This window comes from Labeo rohita, chromosome 4 (genome assembly GCF_022985175.1).
Source record: "Labeo rohita strain BAU-BD-2019 chromosome 4, IGBB_LRoh.1.0, whole genome shotgun sequence".
In the NCBI taxonomy this organism is placed as follows: Eukaryota; Metazoa; Chordata; class Actinopteri; order Cypriniformes; family Cyprinidae; genus Labeo; species Labeo rohita.
In genome coordinates, this window is record NC_066872.1 from 3,105,579 (window position 1) to 3,128,501 (window position 22,923).

Here is a 22,923-nt window from a genome sequence, read left to right on the forward strand (position 1 = left end):
TTTAAGGTGGCAAAGGGGTGGCATGAGGTCTATGAGGGGTGGCAACACCAAAGCAAGCCCCCATGCATAGTTTTTGGGGATTTATAGTCTGACATATACAGTTGTATTCACAAATATTGCATTACCATTAAGTAATCATCTATGCTGTTTAAAATGAAAACAATAAATAACATTTCAGTGTCCACCATGGCACCATGTCAGTAAACAATATAAAAAAAACTTAAACAGGTTATACAGTAAATGTTTCTGAGCTTGTATCACTAAAGAAGACATGCGATTCTATTAAAATACTACTTAGATGGTATAAATCACATTTTAGTGCAAGTTTAAGATGTTAATGTCGACGATTTAATGCTAATTTCCTAACATTAGAAAGAAATATTATAATATCAAAGCAATGAAATTGGATCAGTTTTGGAAACTGTTTAATTTTCTGTTATTAACAGAGGTGGGAATGTCTGTAATTACTCATAACACTCATAACAATCATATAATCTAGCAACAATACATATAATACAATAACAATAACATATAAACATATAATCCTGCACAGCAACCACCCAGAATATCCTAGCAACCAACTAGCATCACTTTAGCAAACATCTAGAACATCTAACTGACTAAACTATTTATGTTTTTAAGACTTTAAGACAAACCAGCATAAATTTGTCTTTCAAACATTTCAATCTAGTTATTGCAGGTATTCTTAAATGCTTACAATAATTAAAAAAAAAAATAATAATTTTTACTTCTGACACAAGACTATATCTCTACGTAGTCATTTCTCAGTTCTGTGATAAGCAGTAGGCTACGCATAAAAAATAAAATTGACAGTCACACTTTTGAAGATGTACAACATGTGCTACAATTTACTGTACATATAGAATAGTGAAAGTCCATCATGTACTGGTATTGTACTATGTAATTATACTGTACTTGTATGTAAAAGATTCGTTAATTTCTCTCCTCTCTCCGTTGTTGGATGCAGATATTCTGATTGGTGTGTCATCAATTTTGCTACTTAATGTTTAACTTACTTTTTGAGAAATGTGTCTTTGTTTTGAGCACTTAATGAATGGATGGGAAAGTGATGAGCCAACTAAAATCAGTTACATTTTGTTAACAATAGAGAAAACTGCAATATGATCAGATGCTTACCTAACTCTGCTATTAGTTTCCGTGATCGGCATCTTCTTATTGATTTCATGCTATTATTGTTTCGTCGGACACGGCAAAAAGGCCTATATCCATGATGAACGTGGTGCGAGCGGTCAGAGAATCGGATCAACAAACAATTACGCGATGAATCTCAGACATACCCGGACGGGATTAGATTTCTCAGAGGACTTCAGAGTTAGTCGAGAAGCAGTTATTATCTGATTCACGAACAAATGTAAAACAATTCGTTAATGAACTGGGCCGCGCTTTGTGTTTTTGACTCAAAAAGAACCAGTTCATTTTATTCTGTAAACTGGGGTGCATGTGCATATCCAGTCAACAGTTCAAAAACCAACATTAAAACTTGGTCATATCCAGAACAGTTCATTTTTGGTCAACCAACTTATTTCCAACTTATTTCCAAAACTTTTTGAGTTTTTATGTCCAGCTAACTAAAAGATTTAAGTTATTCAAACTTTTCTTAAGTTGGATTTTTAACAGTGCATGGTGTTGGTGTGCTTGACTGGCCAGCAAACTCCCCAGACCTGAACCCCATAGAGAATCTATGGAGTATTGTCAAGAGGAAAATGAGAAACAAGAGACCAACAAATGCAGAAGAGCTGAAGGCCACTGTCAAAGAAACCTGGGCTTCCATACCACCTCAGCAGTGCCACAGACTGATCACCTCCATGGTAAAGAGGACAGCTATATTTTTGTTTTGTAAAAGCAAAAAACTGATTTTTTTTTTTTTTTTTTTCCAAGAAACGCATGCTAGAATTAAGGGAATTACACTTACATATTAATCAGGCTTATCTAGATATTGCCAAAGGTGCTTTTATCAGGTCTAGAGCTAAATGGCTGGAGAGGGAGAGGTGAATTCAATTTTTTTTTTTTTTTTTTTTTTGCATTGGAGAAAAGGAACAGCAAAAGAAATTCTTTGACTGCTCTTAATATAAATGGGGTCAATTGCAAAGATCCTAATTTTCATATCTAAATTTGTCACAACCTTTTATACAAATATCTATACTTCGACATATGATAAACATAGTTGTGATGATTTCATAATGAAAGTGCAAGCTCATGTTCCAGTTGAATTGAAACCCTTCTGTGATTCTAATTTGACTATTGAGGAAGTGCTCTTCATTCTATGAAGAAAAGTAAAACTCCAGGCAGTGATGGGTTAACGGTTGAGTTTTTACAGTTACATTCATTTTTTGGGAAGTAATTAAGCACCCATTGCTTTATATGTACAATGAATGTATTAATCTGAAAGACATGACAACATCAATGAAACAAGGTATTATCTGCCTTATTCCAAAACCAGATAAAGACACTCTTTTAACTGATAATTGGCGTCCAATTACTCTCCTAACTGTCAATTGTAAAATTTTATCCTTAATATTTGTCCTTAGATTAAATGTTAATCTTAACAAGTTGGTTGCTGAGAAACAATCTGGTTTTGTAAAAGGTAGGCACATCAGTAACAATATAAGACTTGTTTTAAATCTTTTAGATTATGCAGATTTTGTAAAGTCCAAAGCTTGATTCTTTTCCCAGATTTTTACAAAGCTTTTGACACCCTTGAGCATGATTTTCTTTTGCAGACTTTCAAGCTATTTGGTTTTGGTGATTTGTTTGTTAATGTTATTGAAATGTTTTATAGAGATATGAACAGCTTTGTCCTAACTAGCTTCAACACTTCTAAAAGATTTTTTTATTATGCGGCTATCCTAATTAGCTTCAACACTTCTAAAAGTTTTTTTTATTAACCGTGGCTGTCCTATCTTGCCCTTTTTATTTATTTTAGTCATGGAATTGTTATCATTAAGTGTCATCTTTGAACAAAGTTTGGAAGGTATATCTATCTGTGATAGAGAAGAGTCAGCTATCTAAAGCTTTAAGTGTAATTGAGCAGTTTTCATGTGCTTCTGCACTGAAATTGAATATGTCCAAGTGTGAGATAATGATGCTCCATGAAAATGAGGATTCTTTAATTAATGTTATTTTTGTAAAAGAAACTGTAAAGTATCTGGGTATTTACTTAACAAAACATTTAGCAGCAACAGAACAGCATAAATTTTCTGGCAGGGTGAAGAAAAGTATTTTTAACCTTTGGCTCCAAAGAGACCTTTCACTTTATGGGAGGATACTTTTGTCCAAAGCAGAAGATTTACCTCACTTTATATATCCTTCTCTTTCTTTATTCATGACTATACCTATGCTTTTAGACGTCATAGGGAAACAAACCTCATAAACTCAAAAAAAAAAAAAAAAAAAAAAAAAAAACTAGTCTTAGCGAATAGTAGGAAAGGTGGACTTGAAGTGTTATCAGGATTGTTTTGGTAATGTATAAGTTTTTTTCCTCTGTATGTGTTTATGTTGTTATTATTATCTGAATTTGGTTATTTATTTTAAGTTATTATTATGTATTTAACTTTGTATGTGAAACTTTACAAGATATGTTTTGTCCTTGGACCTTGAAATGGGAATCAAACTCAGGTTGCCGTGAGCGCAGTTGCGCTAAATGTAGATGCACAAACCACGAAGCTATTGGTGCTGACTATTCATGAACATTTTTTATTCTCATCATCAGATAAAGAAATAGAAAGACCTCGACATTCATTGGTGAAAAAAACAAGATCCCAAAGGCTTAATATTGCCGGCTTAACTGCAGTGACTCTAACAGGTGATGCACTAGAAGTGCTTGAAGCCTTTACCTACGTCATACAGACAAGCATCAGAAACGGCAAATATCAAGGCAAGAATGGGCTAAAGATGATCAGGCTTTTGAACAGCAAGGTAAAATCTGTCCTGTATGAAGTAGAAACTTTGAGGACAACAGCGACCACAAATATGACTAAATCATGAAAACACTCTGGGGCTGGAGAGGTCACGTCATCCGCAAGCCAAACATCTCCAGACAAGACCTGAAGAGAAAAGGAAAACCGGAAGTTAAAGAAACACTTGTTGAGACTTCCCCTGTTCATGGTCTCTGGGCCAAAGTGCAAACTTTGAATGCTTTAGAAATTCATAAAGGCAACAAACTCAAATGTTGAGCCATGAGTGCAGTTCGTGCAGGTGGAACCTCTCTCCACAGATCCTACTCACACACCGCTCCAAGCGGGTCTTGAACCCGGGTCTCCGGCATGGGAGGCGGGTGCACTAACGAGGATGCTAAAGACTGTAGCCACTGGCGTCTGTCACTACTGCGCCTCTTGAGATCAGGAGAGTGAGGTTCACCTGCACAGCACCTACCACTGGCCTCCGTTACACTCACTCGCATCTGGGTCACGACACCAATGTGATCCCTTTCCCTGGGTCCCACTCGCACTGCTCTGAGCAGCTCTCGAACCCAGGTCTCCGGCATGGGAGGCGGGTGCACTAACAAGAAGTCTAAAGACTGCAGCCACTGCCGGCTTCTGTTACACTCACCTGCCTGAACCTCACTCCTATCCGGGTCACGGTACCACTTTAACCCCTCTTCCCAGGTCTTTCTTACACACCACTCTGAGTGGGTCTCGAACACTCCAGCATGGGAGGCGGGCGCACTAACAAGGAGGCTAAAGACTGTAGCCACTAGCGTCTGTCGCCAGTGCACCTCTTGAGATCAGGGGAGTGAGGTTTACCTGCACAGCTCCTACTGCTGGAATCCGTTACACAGGGATCCCCTTGGAAGAGGCGGTTGCTGCTCATTTCAAGCAGCACATCCATCTAAGACCTGCAGGACAAGCTCCACTCTGACAGATAAAGCCTATGCAGTGCCTACCTGGACTGGATCAGTGTTTAATACGTTGGCAGTGCTACAAGAGTTTCAGGCCAAACTCCTCTATGGCACGGATGAGTTTAGACAGAATCCTAAGGCCTTCAAAGAGCTACGCACAGCGACTGCCCCGGCTCTGCACACTAGATAGGCCACTGTGCAGGCAATCGGCAAGGCATGAACATCTACACGAACAAGGATAACAAGGGGTCAGTAAATTATTTTTAAACTGTTGTTCTGGAAGTGGAGTTCTTCTTTAAGATGGTCAGTTACCCGCCCCCCTTGCGGCAACTTGCCAGTCGAAAAAATAAAACCTCTGTCCATCCAGACGTGTCAGGTTGGGTTGTAAAAACCATAGACGAGGTTACCCACTCCAATTCACTCACAGCCCACCTCACTTTAGAGATATTATTCAAACTTCAGACAACAGGACAACAATGCTTTCAATGCCAAAAGAAATCTCAAAGGCAACACTCACTGAACTCACTTTGTATGCGACTATGACACCATTGGTTAATAATTTACAACAACCATGCAGTATCATGCTCACTGGACTCATTTTAGAAACATTTTGCCCCACCGGTCATTTTACTGTTCAGGCTATTATTAATTTCACACACTGTGTCACTGGATTTGTGATTGCAAATAATCTATCTTCTACATACTGTATGTGTCTCTACCTTCACTTTTGATGGTAAATTTTCCACTGTGGAAGAATTTGTTAGGAGAGTGCGAGGTGATGTTTTTTTTGTATGGTTTGATTTGATTTACTCACATCACTTTCCATCAATGACTGTCATTCTTAAAGTTCCATTTAAACGTGTTATGTTGCAGTTCCTTATATAGATCAGATCCATTTTACAGGACATCTGGCTTTTGTTGAGGTTTAACTTTGGCCACTGAATGAAAATTAAATCAGAGTTTGAAGCAGTAATTACTTGATTCATCCTTACATCAGAACATAAATGTACAGATAATTTACTCACCCCCTTGTCATCCAAGATGTTCATGTCTTTCTTTCTGCAGTAATAAAGAAATTATGTTTTCTGAGGAAAACATTTCAGGATTTCTCCATACAGTGGACATCAATGGTGCCTTGGAGTTTGAATGTAGTTTCAACGCAGCTTCAAAGAGCTATAAACGATCCCAGCCGAGGAAGAAGGGTCTTATATAGCGAAACGATTAAGTTATGCAAAATGGTTCATATGAGTAAAATATGACTATTGCCAATAATGATCTTACCATAATGATTGTGTAAGAGTTTTGTTGTTTAGGTCATGTACAGTAACAGTAAACATTATATTTCCTCCAACTCCATCTCCGCCGTGTTTGACCGTAATCCATTCAGAAGGTGAGGAGAGATGCTTTGACGCATTCATCCTCATACGAATCACAGCCGTCTGTCAGGATGGACAAATCACAGCCGTTCAGTGTAAGAGACCAATCACAGATGGTGTTTGTCATTTGAGCTTTTATAGGGACTTTACATGTAAATCGAAACTAAAGTTGAGTCGTGTGAGACCCCATTTCTGAACGCTGTAAACCAAAGCCCAACAAGTTCTGTCGTATTTATCGGTAAGTCCATTATGTCCTTCTCATAACTGTGTGTTCGGTATACTCGAGTTGAAATGTGTTTACTCGAGGTGTCAGGGTAAATTTATGAATATGATGTATTTTATGATGTATTTATTGTATACATTTCTGCGGATTCAAATCTATTATGATTCACAACTGTACTATATAACGCAAATATTAAACAAACAATAATTGTTTATGAACGGAAACTCTCACTACTAAGCGGACAGTAAATGAATTGGGGAAGGAATTGGGAAAGCGCAAGGATTCGGGCTCGAACAGCGACTCACCCCCACAGCGCAAATGCCCTGTTCACCTTATATTCACCTTATTTTTCCGTTAGATCGGGCGCGGCTATTTCTACATGTATGCGTCTTTCTGCTATTTTTTTTTATTTATACAAAACAGATCGTTTTATAATCGTGTTAAATGAACACACTGGTTGATAAAACAGTTTTACAGGTTACTGTTTTTTTTTTTTACATGTTGTTATTCTTCCCGTTAGAAACTTCTGCTTCGAAAAATAAGGCAGTCACAGGATTATAGTTGCGTCATTTCTGGTATTGTTTTGCAATGAAAATTTACCACATATAACAATCTACCATTTGTATTACTCTTTTGACCTCAAGAACCACTGGGTTGTGAAATTTACAAAAAGAAAACACTGGTAACTTTAAGACTTCTGTTTGAGCTCTGTTTTATTGATCTGATGTATAGATATGAGTGGTAGCCTATGGGCAGGTGACATAACCAATTTTCATATCAAATTATTGCTAAAGCTTTTATCATGGTATTATCATGGTATTAAATGATGTTTCAAAAACTTGGCTGCGTCCAAAAGCTCTAAAATCCTGCCTTTGGAGGCAGCATTGCAAGGCAGGAAGGCATCAAGGCACGTCCGAATTCTAATTCTGCTTCACTTCCTGTCTCCGGAGGTACCTTCTTCTGATGGAATTTTGAAGGCAGCATAGATGTATCCTTCGCTGCCTTCGATTTCCCACAATCCTGTGCGTGTGCGTCATATAGACTATATAAATAAAGATATTCTGGTGAAATTCAACTTGTTACTTTATATAATAGATGAGATCTTGACCATGATATTCTTTATGAATTGCAATAATGTAAAAAGCATAATAAATAATATTGTTTGTAATAATAGTATTTAATAAAATGTTAAAAGGGTTCAAATGAGTAGTGAATAAGAATAATATTTACAATATACTACCAATAATAACGAAGCAGCCACTAATAACAATGACCTGTTCTGCAATATTACTTGCATCAGTGCTTTTATTTATTTGAGCAAAAAGTAGCTGCCATTCTCAGTCGTCTTCTCCGACGCACAGACCTTCGGTGGGTACTGACATTGAGGTCTTTATGTATTATTAAAGCATTTATATATAACTGTATAAGATCGTTTTTCTGCATATTCTACAACTTAACCGTTAGGTAACCTAGCAACGGCGTCACGTTCTGCTGCCTCTGAAGTCCGTCCGAAACTGTTTTTAGAGTTGCCTTCGCAGCCTTCGAAGTCACTGCCTGATAAGGCAGCGAGGCAGCAAGTCAGCTGACTAGGCTTTCGGACGCAGCCATGTTATTCTTCCCATTAGAAATGGCTTATGCTTCGAAAAATAAGGTTAATGTGCAATCCACAGGATTATAGTTGTCATTTCTGGTGTTTTGCAATGAAAATTTACCACAGACAACAATCTACCATTTGTATTACTCTTTTAACCTCAAGAACCACTGGGTTGTGAAATTTACAAAAAGAAAACACTGATAACTTCAAAACTTCTTTTTGAGCTCTGTTTTATTGATCTGATGTATAGATATTGTCACAGAGGGACGGGAGACGAGCGGATCCATGTGCATACTTTTATTGTAGGGACGAGACATAGGCATGATCAAAGGCAGGCAAGGTCAAACAACAGCAGACAGGTGCATAGACAGCAAACCAAGAGTAATCCTTAAAACGAGCGGGGGTCAGTACAGCGGCGAACGTTATCCGTAGGGCGAGACAGGAGAATGGTCAGACAGGCGAGAGTTCCAACAACAAGAAAATTAAACACAGAAACGCTTTGTATGAAAGGCTAGACACAATTCAATACTCGGCGGTGAGTGACAGGAAGACCGGGGCTTTTATGGAGTCTCTGATTGGACGCGGGTGAAGTGCAATGGCTGATGGGGAATGTAGTCTGGGGTGTAGTGCAACAGTCCCTGTGTAAAACAGAGTGAGAGCGACATCTGGTGGTGAGCGGTCCGCAGCTCACCGACCAGATCCGTAACAGATATGAGTGGTAGCCTATGGGCAGGTGACTAAACCAATTTTCATATCAATTTATTGCTAAAGCTTTTATCATGGTATTATCGTGGTATTAAATGATGTTTCAAAAACTTTAGTGTTGTCCTCTTAACCCTAAAGCCTACTGTATCATTTTTGTTCAGCCAAAAATGAAAATTTGCTGTTAATTTACTCACTCTTAGGCCATCCAATTTGTGATTTTTTTTTTTTCAGTAGAACAGTAGGCCTAAAAAAGATTTTGGGCCCTATCATGCAGCCGGCGCAAAAGTGTTTATTGCTAGTTTCAGCCCGATGCAGTTATCATTTTCACGTCCTCCGCCACGTTGTTTAAATAGCAAATGCATTTGCACCCATTTGTGTGGCCATGGGCGTGCTGGCCTGAAAACAAGGTGTGTTCAGGCACATTATTGGTACGTTGCTATTTTGAGGCAACTGAAATAGACTGCACCACTGGCCAACTAAAACCTGCTCTAAAGCAATGGGGCAATTTTATTTATTTATTTATTTATTTATTTTTGTTATTTAAAGAGCACATTAGTAATATGTGCCTATATACCGGTGCACAATGCACATACACTCTGCTTATTACACACACAGCAGCACACAAAAATGCCAAATATTAAAAATGAAATGATTACAATGTAAAAGATTATCATTGTGTACATAAATATAAAAATGCCTACATGTCATAATGCATAGTCAATTGCTTTCTCTTACGCTGCTTTTTTTTTTTTTTTTTTTTTTTGGTTTCACTTTTGCTTTTGAAAACGATCACGTTCAGCAAGGTGGGGAGAGGATGAAAAGGGGGTGCACAGTAACTCATTTCAGGGGGCATTTTAGGTGAATACCCTACCTTGTCGCCCCTTCTCTGGAAAAGCGTTCAGTCTTTGTTCTCGCAAATTCCACTGTAACGATGTAATCGCTACTTTAGTTTATTTTCTAATGTGTTGTTTTTTTGTGCTCTAAAATGTATAAAAATATTCGTTTTCATGGCCGGATAAAATATCGCAGGGAGCCGCTAGAGGGCGCTAAGGCCTAGTGTATTTCCTCATTTAAGCGCGGCCATTTCAGTGTGAGTCAGTTTGGTGTAGGCATCCGCGTGGCAAACGCTACCTGCCCACTCAGAGTCCTCGTTTGAGAACTTTTTAAGTTTCTGCTCAAATGTGAGTATTGTCCGGCTAGGTTTCTAACATGATGCATTGGAAATTGTTGTTATTGATCGGGGATGTTGTGATTTCTTTTTAGAGAGGACTCTTTTCTTTCGCTTACGAACACTCAGTATAACCCCGGTGGTTTGGACCGCTATCAGTTGTTTAACTCACCACATTTGAATCACTTGGGCATCAAGGACGAGTTCACGGCGTGTCTACTGAGCAACGGAGGAGTTGGATCGTGTTTGTTTGGGCTGGTCAGCTTAAAGCGCGATATTCAAATCGTCGACGCCATTAACAATCATCTCATTCATCGGACCTATTGGATTACATTGCATCGCACTCAAGCTCGTTAGATTCCTACTCATCTCATCCTCTTCAGTTCGCTTCATTGACCGCATGGACTCACATGATAAGTGTATTTATTTCATTGACTTTGATGCAGACAAAGACTGCTAAATGGTATAAACATCTATTCATTATTAGTGGCAATTACATATTATTATTTACACTGTGGAGAATAAAAAAAAGGGAAAAAGCATATTTGTTTGAAGGAGTGGTTATGTTTTTATTCAGTACCCTTCGAATATCTCGAACCCCCTCAGAGTAGCTTCCTTTTAAGTTTGAGGGGTTATACCACCATGTAAATAGTGAATGCACCATGGTGCAAACGCAACTGGCTCTTATAGAGGATGAGACTCTGATTGGTTTAATGCACATACCGCCCAAAACACACCCATGACTCATTAAAGGGGTCATCAGATGCCCATTTTCCACAATTTGTTATGATTCTTTAGGTTCGTTTACTTTAGCTTCAATCTGCATTTTGTGGATCACCATTCGATAACAAATCTCTAAATCATGATTCGGTTAGTCTGTACTGGCAACACGATTCGGCTCGCGCGCTCCATGTCTCCGCCAAACTTTATTAAAGTAATGTAACATTACTTTTAATTACTTTTTGATTACTTTTCTACATTTCTAATATTTTCAACTGTCAATCATTTGAAACATTTAAACCAGGCAGAGTTAACCTTACAGTAGGACCAAACACTGATTACTGTCAGACTTTCAAAATCCTTTATCACTTGAATGAAGATTATAATAAGTAACATACATCTTTATTTTGTGATAACAACTGGCTGAATGTACATTATCTAACTTATTACATAGCTGCTTGATAGATTATTTAGATGTTTCGTGTCAAAATACTTAGACACGAAATACTGATCTGAGTTGAAATATTTGAACGCAAAGCTTCCATGAAGAAATCAGTTGCTAGCAAACGGCAAGTTCAAACTAGACATTTTAGGGATACAGTGCAGTCATACCAGTTTTCTTACACAACATTTTACCACATAAATAATTAAGTAGTAGTACTAGTTTGTTAGTTATATAATCCATTACAGTGTACAAAAAAAAAAAAATGGCAGCAGCTGCGTTTGTATGAAACAATAGAGCGAGTCCACGATACCAAGATGACAGAATTAAGAAATTGTCCACATAATATTGAATTAAGCTTTAACATTTTATTAGCTAACCAAATGCAAAGCTTCCACAAAGAAAAAATAATGAGCATATAGCACTGACTTAAGTTGCCCCGAAAGAGTCTGAGCTGTGTAATAATTTAATTTAAAGCACAGCCACCACAAATTCAGACTTTTTCTTTTACTTATATTTTTGGGCTTTTTATGCCTTTTATTGTGATAGGAAAGTAGAGAAATGAAAGGAAAGAGCTGGGAGGAGAGAGGGGAGCAGGATCAGCAAAGGACCTCGAGACGGGAATTAAACTCCGGTCACTGTGAACTCAGTTGCGTTATATGTCATAACATAAATAACATCATAACAAGAAATAGTTTAATAGCTATGATACTGGGTTTGAAATCAAATGTTTGCATAGCTATGACAGAAAACACTAGCATCTAACAATGCCTTGGAAAAAACAATCTTTAAAAATAAAGTTTATGCGTAAACCCAAACTGTCATGCTGTTGTGGATGGGGAATGGCGAGGAGGAGCGAGGAGGTCCGATGCATAAAGTTTATTAATATAAATCCACAGGGAAATAGGAACAAACAGGAAACAGTAGGGAACCAGCGAACACAACGTAAAAAGACATTAAGAACCGATGATCTGAACAGGAACACAACCAAACTTATATACATAGAAACAACCAATCAGGGGGAGACAGGTGAACAATCAAACAGTCACGTAAATAATAAGAAATGGAACAGGAAGACCAAATAAGGACAACACAGGGAAAACACACAAAACAGTCCAAAGGGTCTGACACTACCCCTCCCCTCTCCTAAGGCGCAACTCGCACCGTAACAAACACACTGGGGAGGGAGGGTGGGTGCCCTGGAGGCTCGTGTGGGGCAGACACCGGAGGGATAGGAGGTACGCCTCCAGGGCGGATCAGGGAGCTCAGCGATCCAGGGCGGAGCATACAGTCCTGGGTGCCATGGCGGATCAGGGAGTTTGGGGTGCCATGGCCGAGCACACAGTCCATTTGGCCATGGCGGGTCAAGGAGTTTGGGGAACCATGGCCGAGCACACAGTCCATAAGGCCATGGCTGATCGAGGGGGTAGCCCCCCCCCCCCCCCCATTTTCTTGGGGGAACTTAGGGCCTTGCCAGCCCAGGAGAGTACAGGAAGGCCGGGCTTAGGAGACGCAGGCACAACAGGGCGCTCGGGAGGCTTAGGCACAGGAGGGCGCTTGGGCGGCGCCGGCTCTGGAGGCGCTCGGGCGGCGCCGGAGGAGGCACTCTGGAGAGAGCCCCGGCTCTGGAGGGCGTGCTGGAGAGAGCCCCGGCTCTGGAGGGCACGCTGGAGAGGGGCTCTGGAGGGCGCGCTGGACGCAGCTCGGGCTCTGGTTCGTGAAGAACAACAGTATCTTGGCTTGGCTCTGGGACAACAGCAGCAGCTTGACTTGGCTCAGGGGAAACAGCTGTCACCTTACTTGACTCAGGTATCACAGCGCTGACTTGACTTGGCTCAGGAAACACAGCTGTACCTTGACTTGGTTCGGGAGACACAGCTGCAACTTGACTTGACTCAGGATACACAGCTGCAACTTGACTTGACTCAGGAAATGCAACTGCAACTTGGCTCGGCTCGGGAAATGCAGCTGCAACTTGGTTTGACTCAGGAAACGCAGCTGTAACTTGGCTTGACTCAGGAAATGCAGCTGTAACTTGGCTTGACTCAGGAAATGCAGCTGCAATTTGACTAGACTTAGGAAACACAGCTGCAACTTTACTTGGCTCTATTATTGCAGCAGTGACTTGACAGCGCTTTGTCCTTACCGCCTCTTTACTAGCCGCGGGTGGAGTCCGAGAGCTGTCCGTGGTAGTGGCGGGAGTCCGAGAGCTGGCCGTGGGCGCGGCGGGAGTCCGAGAGCTGGCCGCGGCGGGAGTCTGAGAGCTGGTCGCGACGGCGGCTGGAGTCCGAGGGTCGGCCGCGGGCTCTGGGCTGAGGATGAGGGAGGAGCTATGGAGAACGTGGTAGAGCGGGGGAGGACCGGAGGGAGCAAGCTCGTTGGAGCAGCATGTGGAGGACTCTGGCTGATGGTGAGCTGGAGCGGACACGTGTTTACCAATGGGGGGAAGATTTGAATCTTCCACATCAACATAGAAATTGGACTGACTAAGAGCAAGGACATAGTTGATAAAATCTGCAACCGGTTTGCAGCGATCCACAGGAGTTATCGAACAGCACAGAGTTGCATCGCTCCAACTCACCAAGTGGCAAAAGCTCAGGAATTCCTCCACGTAATACTCCAACTGCCTCTCCGCCTGTCGAATATTCATAATACGTTCCTCAGCCCTCATGTTGTCGGTCGGTTCTTCTGTCACGCTGTTGTGGATGGGGAATGACGAGGAGGAGCGAGGAGGTCCGATGCATAAAGTTTATTTATTAATATAAATCCACAGGGAAATAGGAAAAAACAGGAAACAGTAGGGAACCAGCGAACACAACGTAAAAAGACATTAAGAACTGATGATCTGAACAGGAACACAACCAAACTTATATACATAGAAACAACCAATCAGGGGGAGACAGGTGAACAATCAAACAGTCACGTAAATAATAAAATGGAACAGGAAGACCAAATAAGGACAACACGCGGAAAAGACACACAAAACAGTCCAAAGGGTCTGACACAAATAGGAAATAAAACAGTTATCGAATAAGCATGTGTCCTATTCTGTGTCCTAAACTCCTGAAACATTGGTGTCTCATTTTAGAGCAGTCAGTGCAATTTAAAAGAAGTATATTTAAATCTGTAAGTGGGGGTGGGTGTGTGAAAAAATTCAGATGTAATCCCCTTTGTAATCACTGGCATTTTTCAAAAGTAACTGTAATTTAATTACATATTTTTTCTCAGTAACTGTAACTAATTACAATTACATTTATTTTCTGGAGACAGTGTTATGTTACATTTATATGTATTTTTTTCATGAGCTGCAGCCTTTCTTCTCATCTTCATCCCTCATCTTCATTCTCATCCTAAACTCTACCTCTCTCCTCCTGTCTTCTTCCTCTTTTCTCTCTCTTTTCAAACTTTCTCTGTTTCCTTCAGCTCTTTCAAGTAGCCTCACTCTCTCCTGAGATCATTATCATTACAGGTTACAGGCAACATGATTACATTAAAAAAACATCTAGATAAGGAGTGACTAGATAATACACTGACCATGCTGGAAATGGTCAAAAAGTACCAGCTGTTTTCTGTATTATGAGCTGTTTCATAATCATATTGTTCATGTTTTGATTTACTATGATTTTGTACAGGTCAGTTTGAGATTCAGAAACCAGGATGTCCAGCACTGTCATACCCGTGAACTCTTCAACGCTCGTCATCCAGTTTCAACCACCAACTCAAAACAAATCCTGCTACGACAGAGACCAATGCTCCTGTGTCTATTTATATACAACAGGTGGCAGGAGTTTCACCTATTCATGAACTTCAGGCATTTCTGAAAGGCAAACCAAAAACCCTTGGGGTGAGAAATGTCTCATAAACACAATATTTTTCTAGTACAATCATAAGTCCATAACTACAGCTGACATAAATGTATACTGTATATTGTTCCACTATATGAAAGACTTGTCATACTCACACTTTCTGCATTTTTTGTCTCTCACAGAAGGTCCAGATAATAATCGGTGTGCTGACTCTCCTGATTGGCATTTTGTCTGTAGTTTCTTTTCTGTCTATCTTTATCATTAGTGGTATTCCTTACTGGGGATCTATAATTGTAAGAAACAATTATACAATTAAGTGTTCTGTATTTTATAATACAAGCTACATATTCCAACACAAGCCTCAATTTTTGTCTTTCTCTCTCTTCTCAGTACATTATTGCAGGCACACTCTGCATTGCTGCAGAAAATAACATTAATTCACCCTCCAGTTTGTGTTTGGTATGTACACAACACTTTACTTTACCGTGCTGGAAATACAGAAATAGTGTTCTGTTGTGTTTGTGCTGATTTTCTGTACTGGTTTAAACTGATTTCTTCTATTGTCCTTTTCCTGCTCTCAAAGTAGATGGGCATCAGTGACTATAATTTATAGAGACCCGTCTATAAAAATATCTGCAATTTTAAATTTTCTGGGGGAAAAAATAAATAAAAGGCTGTTGGTCCAAACTTCACTAATATTTGCAGGCTTCAGCCAGGGGTGTTGCTGGCATAAAAGTGATCAAACTAATTTTAATTAGTAAATATAATTAGTTAATAAAAATAAGTATTGTGATGATATAAGTGAATTAAACAGTCTGTAACCCTCTTTTTTCACAAATTGTTTGTCCTTTATGCCCTGAACGCAAAACCAAAACTTAATGAAGTGTGATGCACTTAAGCTATCCAGATATTTAGAGAATTCACACCAAATTGCATCAAAGTTGCACCTATAGGAGGCGCTGCAACTCCTCAACAGTGTAACTGTAGGATCAGTAAACTTAAAAATGATCATGAATCATCTTTGGTGGATGTCTTAACATAATATGACTCCGATACATTAAAAAAAAAAAAAAAAAAAAAAAAAAAAAACATGGCTGCTACCAGCCAATTAAATTTCAGCAACTAATAACATCACATCTCAATAGCTGGGGAGACTTTCGAGTTGCCGATGACATAAGATGTGTTTTGTGTAGCTACACTTACTTATGCATTATACAGAGGCAAGATGAACAGAAAATACTGTTGAAACTTTTCAGAAGAGCTAATGAGACACATTTTCATCCTTTGCTGTCTAAGCTTAAATCTAGGAAGCATTCTTCAAAACCTGACCATAGATTTAGTAGCAGTAGTATACTTTACACTACTATTACTAAATCTATGGTCAGGTTTTGAAGAATGATTCCTATTTGTCCTATTTGTAGGTTAAATGCAATTAAGATTATATTTCTTCCACAATTTTTGTATATAGTGCAGAAGACTTACTAAATCCTTTTTTAACAAGAATATTTATATATATATATATATATTTATATTCTGGTTTCTTTTTATCTGGAACAATAAAGCCCAAAAGATTTCCAAACAGCTCCTCTCTAAATCCAAAACACAAGAATGGCTCCATTTGAGAAGATTGACTGGACTTTGCTGTAAAAACCACATTAGATTTATAAAGACAAATTTGAATTTTATCACTTTATTATCCACATGAGCCACTGGTTCTTGGACTCTGATGATTGCTGCTTTTCTATCTACATTAACACGTTAACACAATGTTTTGAAGCTCTTGCTAATTTATTAATCTGCTTTATGTTTCTTTTTTCTGCCTACAGGTGAACGCTTCACTCAGAATGAACATTTTCAGCACTATAACCGCAGGCATCGCCATTATTTTACTTTCACTGGATTTGGTTATAGGGCCATTCCGTTACTCAGATATGGTAAGTAACTAAATACAAATACTTTGTTACTGTATTTAAGTAGATTTTTCTGGTATCAGTACTTTACTTCACTATTTATTTTTCTGACTACTATTTACTTTTACTCCTTACATTTTTACACAAATATCTGTACTTTCTACTTCTCACATTTTCAAACCAGGCTCGTTACTTTAGCTTCAATCTGCATTTTGTGGATCACCATTCGATAACAAATCTCTAAATCATGATTCGGTTAGTCTGTACTGGCAACACGATTCGGCTCGCGCGCTCCATGTCTCCGCCAAACGTTTCTATCAGAGTAATCTATGCGAGTAAGTCAAGAATGGAGTGGAACAGTACGTGTACGTTTTGATCATTTGTTTTTCAATTTGAAATGAAATAAACAGAAATGAGAAAATGGCTCCTTTACTCATTTTTTTGTTTGTTCAGAAAAAAATGAAAAAACGAGATTTCAGCTCGATTTTTCTTTTTTTGGTTCACTGGTAGAAAACGGATAAACTTCAAAATTTGTTTTCCACATGTGGGCGGTTACGAGACGGCTCTTTCCACCAATTGGTCAACTAAATCTGGACCGGTGATGTTATCAGTTGTTTCTCTGCTCCGTTCAACAAAATAACAGTCCTTTATTTATTTATTTTCATTCTTTTTTAATTGCAATCTATCAAACATCAATCTTCAAACATTAAAATATAATAAACATAGACAATTAAAAAATAATAATAATATAATAAAATATGATTATATGGTTTTCCTATTTTTTTAGTAAAATAATACTAAAATAGGAAAAGCAATAAGAAAATCACATCCAATAGATTTAAGGCTTTAATACTTTATACTTTACAGCTTTTGTCGCTTTGTTATTTTCCTGTTTCTTTTAACATATGTGTTTATTTCTATTTTAAAATGAGTAAAAATTTTTTTTTTTTTTTTTCTTCAACAAAACGATAGTCCTCTGACTGGGCTTTCTTCTGTGCAACCTAACGCATTTCACAGAAATATTTATTTCAGAAATATTAATCTGCACCAGCCTGTTTTATGTAGCTGCGCTACCCACTAGACAGCACAAAAGCAGTCATAACTTTCCTTTTAGACATTATATGCTCAGTTTTGGACAGTGCAAATACTGTAATGCAAATCGGCTGAAGGTACCAAGGATGGAGAATTTAATTGCTACTATACTGTAGCAATTAGCCACGGGAGGATTTAAGTTATTTTTATTAAATTTAAGACTTTAAAATACTTCACAGCTTTTGTTGCTTTGTTATTTTCGTTTTTGGGTTTTTTTTGTTTTTGTTTTCAACAAAACGATAGTCCTCTGACCGACTGGGCTTTCTTCTAACGCATTTTACAGAAATTTCATTAATCTGCACCCAGGCTGTTTTATTTTGCTGTATGGATTTAAATCCGAGTGGTGACCCTGTGCTACAGACTAGACAGCGCAAAAGCAGTCATAACTTTCCTTTTAGACATTATATGCTCAGTTTTTCAACAGTGCAAATACTGTAGCCTAATGCAAATCGGCTAAAGGTATCAAGGATGGAGAATTACATTTTTACTGTACTGTATCATAGCCACGGGAACATTTCATTTTGAGCCGATTTAAGTTATAAGTGTGCACAGCCTGTAGACGCTTAAGTAAAATGTTGATATATATAGCTAACGCTTAGAATTTTGAAAAAAAAAACGCTGTTTCACGGTGTTCGGCCATCCACCGATTGGTCACCTAGGAGGGAAAAAAAAAAACATATTAGCCATAATATAAATAATGTTTAAACAAAAAAAAACTAACCAAAAACAAAACTGCCATTTTATGCTGTATTATATATTTACACTGGATCACCAACTAAGTACAATTTGTAATCTACAGTAAAAAAAAAAAAAAAACTTGACTTGACTCTCCAACCAAATGTAATGGAAGAAGCCAATAACGTTTAGTATTTGCTCAACATGTAACCTGTAACACTGTGTATCAGCGATATTTTGAATCATTATTAATTTAATGAAAACACAACAACAGTAAAATAGCTCAAAAAAACACTTGCTTATATTGAACAAACTTTTATTAACAAAATGATTAAGATGGATGACATGAAATAGGCCTATCCTATAACCTAATAAATTAAAGTTTTTGGATTTTCCCCTTTAAACCGAACACACAGTTTATGGTTCATTTCTACTTCAATGTACAACTACAAATGAACAAAGACAAACTCACTTATATTAAACAATACAATATAGGCTATACATATTTTTATTAAGAAAGGTTCTCTTGCACTTCTTTCTGTCAATCATTTCACTGGCCCACTCATCTCGCCCGCTGTTACTCATGCTGTATGTAAGTGGATGATTGTCTGCTGTCGAGCTGAACTACATTGATATTATTTCTATACAAATGCAAAATGGCAGTGGGGCGGTGGGCAAGTAATTCAATCGGTGGATGGTCAAACACCGTAAAACACAGACTTTTCACAAGCCTAAGCGTTATCTATAGCTATTTATCAACATTTTACTTAAGCGGCTGTGCACACTTATAACTTAAATCTTGGAAAAATGAAACTTTCCCCGATATACAGAACAGTAAAAATGGTCATCTCATAATTCTCCATCCTCTGTACCTTCACTGATTTGCATTACTGTATTTGCACTGATCATAGTTTGTCCAAACTAAGAATAATGTCTAAAAAGTTATGACTGCTGTGTATTTACACTTGACCGAATATTGATCTGTGCTTCTTTGCTCTGTCTAGAGAGTAGCGCAGCTTCACCACTCGGATTTAAATCCATACAGCAAAATAAAACAGGCTGAGAGCAGATTCATATTTCTGAAATAAATATTTCTGTGAAACGCGTTAAGTTGCACAGAAGAAAGCCCAGTCAGATGACTATCATTTTGTTGAAAAAAAAAATAAATAAATTTAAATAAAAATTAATTTTGGTAAGAGAAAAATATGACTCACGATAATGCAATAACTTTTTTTCTGTAAAGATATTGTTATGATGTAATTATTATTGTATTAATTTTGACATTTAGGCACTTTAGAAAATATAGTTTTATTAAATGTATAGTATTTGAGTAATTTTAAGATAAAACAACACATGGTCATAATGTGATCCTTTAAATTGACCTAAAATAAAGTTATGTTATGGCAAACCGAATATAATGAGGTGGTTGTTTAGCAACAAGGTGGAGACAGTTCTGTTCATAACAGTAGATGACTGATGGGAAAAGTGACAGGTACAAGAAAATTAGTGAATAAAAAAGTAAACACACACAGTGAGATGCAGAGAGATGCAGAAAATGGAAATGAAGGTGCAGTTCAAGAGAGAACCTTTAATTATTTTGCACGGCCCCAGTCTAAGGTTTTAAATCTTTTTTTAAATGTGATGGCCACACAAAAAAAGAGTTTTCCGTGGTTTCAGAATTTGTTGTCAGTGAATGGGATGGTCTGGATGAGTGTGAGATTTCCCGGCCTGAAATTTTGTCCCAGTCCTGCCCTTTTCCACATAGTGGTTGTTAAGCCTTGTTACATTCATTAGCTAACAAAATTTTAAATATACGTTATTTTGTATTAATGTGTCAATATGATGTGAGGTTCAGATACCAGCATGACACTAAAACAGGCAGTAGTAACGGGTACTTTTTACTTAAGTACATGTCAGAACTCATACTTCTTTACTTTAACTTCTCTGCCATTACTGCAGTGATTATGACTTATTTTTTAGGGAGCAATCATCAACTTTTATATTCACTAGGGATGCCCCGAAATTGTATTTTCAGCTTTTGGCCAAATAAGAAAAATGGCAGAGAATATGAGCCAAATTATTTACATTTGTTTAGTAATTACTGCTAAGAATCTTTCAGTTTCTCAACAGATCTAAGATGATAAAAGCTATTTTTTGCATGTGTGTGCGAATTCACAGATAAAGGACTCAAATGGTTATTTATCTGTATAATCGAAGCTACTACTGTCACCATTTACTAAAGACACGCAGTGAAACATTAGCAATGAAAAGGACACTTATTTTTTGTGGCTAACATTACTGCATTTGTAAGAGTTTCCCTTTTAGGCACAAAATTATTTAAATGAATCACACAACATGATTTACTAAGGTTTGCACCAGTCAATTTACTGGTATTTCTGTCAGGACCACTGTTGTCAAAATGATAGATACTTAGCATACAGTTTGGTTTGGTGGTATGGTTCGTTTCCCTGCCCATCCATGCAGCCTGCACACATACGTCTGCAAGATGTCTGTTAAAGATCACTTGATCTGGAAAGCATCTGCTGTGTACAAACATACATTCTAAATCACAAACATCTTAAATACATCTAATAGACATCATTTGACATCTGATAGGAAACGTCCTATAGATGTATTACAGATGAGCAAACAATCTAAAAAAATGTCTTGCAGATGTAAATTCAGACATCAAATAGACGTCTCTGAGATGTACGTGTGATCTTGACTCACGTGACCTGCCGGAACTAATGCTATATGCTTAATTTATGCCATAATTTAAACCCCTAAAAAAGCACACCTTAAACCAGATGCTAATTTGCATTGCTCTTGGTAGACTGTGTTGGTCATTATGGAAATGATCTGGCTGAGTCTGTGTTCTTTAATGAACTTGCCACTTCCGTCTGTGCTTTTATAGGATTGTGCTGTCTTGCTAATTTGCTGTGTTTCGAAAACTAAATGGGTTATATTACTATATGAACCTCAAGGATGATGGTGGATTCTGCACTACTGAGCAGTCAGTGTACCAGTGTGAGTAGTAATTATCATTTATTTTGTTATAAAAATGTTGATTTTTCTCACAGACTCTTTTCTGGGGAACCAGAGGTGTATTGTTGGTATTCGCTGTGCTTGAGTTTATCATCTCCATCTGTGTGTCAGCATTTGCCTGTAGCGCCACACATCTGTTGTCCTTCTCAGGTAAATAATGCACCAAACCAAGTTCTCAAACTTCCCTGGAGTTCTTATCATGTAAAAATTTTGAGTTTTAAACTCCTGCCCACAGAAATGTTTGAAATATGTGAATGCAAATAAAGTGAACTCAGCAAACATTGTGTTCCCTAATTCTCTAATTCTCTCATCTCTAATTTTAACATTACATGTGTTTTTCCAAAGGTGCAGTTTGTTCCACAGGTTTTACCACTACAGTCCTCTGATGTCAGGCCCATTCATTTCCAGGATCTTAACAGCTCAGAGGTAAGAGAAACTTGTAACCGCAGTTTAGTTGGACTTTGAGTAAAATTTGAATTCAGTGTTGAGAGTCCGTGTATTGGAAGTGTGGGTGCATTAATTGTTGCATAATATTATCAGTAAATAAGCAATCAACAAAGATTGTATGATCATATAGTGTTTTTTTTTTTTTCTTGCAGATACCTGTGACCAGCAGCTCTTCCATTCATTACCAGCCTGCAGACGCTCCTCCACAATACAGCGAATCCAAATAAATATGAATAAGTGGACAGTGTTTCCTTATGAAACAAAATATATGGGAATGTATTAGAAAATATTTCAATTCAATATATTAAATATATGGAAAACTATGCTGCAGTATATTCATGTGCCATGTATGGCTATATATTGATACATGTAAAAAAAAATACACTTGAAAAGTGCACTGCATTTTTACATATTATAACTTTACTGAAAACTCAATTCCTCTTTTAAGAGTTAATGCTTGGATTTACATATAGCTGAACACAAATTCATAAACTTTTTTTCTCACTTTATTGTTTGCTTAGTTTCACACTTGATATATGAAAATGTTTGTGATGTATAAAAGAAAACTGCACTGAAAACAGTATTAAAGTTTTGTATTTTTAGACTGTTGGATGTCTTGTAAAAATCATGGCAACATGGTTGGTGGAAAAAGTGATTTTTACATTTATAACTTGAGTATTTTATGTATATGATCAATATCAATATATGTATATTTTTCTCATAATTGTGTACATACAGTGCACATACCTGTTCACACATATATATTGTATGTGTGTGTGTGTGTGATGCGATCTGGGAAAACCCGTCGGATGTCAAGCTGGGACGTTTTCTGGAAATTCAA

The 22,923-nt window shown here is 37.8% G+C and overlaps 2 protein-coding genes across 3 annotated transcripts in view; both read left to right on the forward strand.

The window, feature by feature from the left end:
* LOC127164380 (membrane-spanning 4-domains subfamily A member 8) overlaps positions 1-22,923 on the forward strand; it is a 416,186-nt gene that overhangs the window by 144,554 nt on the left and 248,709 nt on the right. For both annotated transcript variants that reach the window (XM_051108308.1, XM_051108307.1), the window contains exons 7-8: positions 21,981-22,061; positions 22,235-22,308. In XM_051108308.1, coding sequence (XP_050964265.1) covers positions 21,981-22,061; positions 22,235-22,308 — 155 coding nt within the window. The remainder of the gene's footprint in view (positions 1-21,980; positions 22,062-22,234; positions 22,309-22,923) is intronic.
* LOC127164384 (membrane-spanning 4-domains subfamily A member 15) overlaps positions 6,433-22,923 on the forward strand; it is a 226,970-nt gene continuing 210,479 nt past the window's right edge. The window contains exon 1 of the mRNA XM_051108316.1: positions 6,433-6,493. The gene's annotated coding sequence lies outside the window, so the exon portion shown is untranslated. The remainder of the gene's footprint in view (positions 6,494-22,923) is intronic.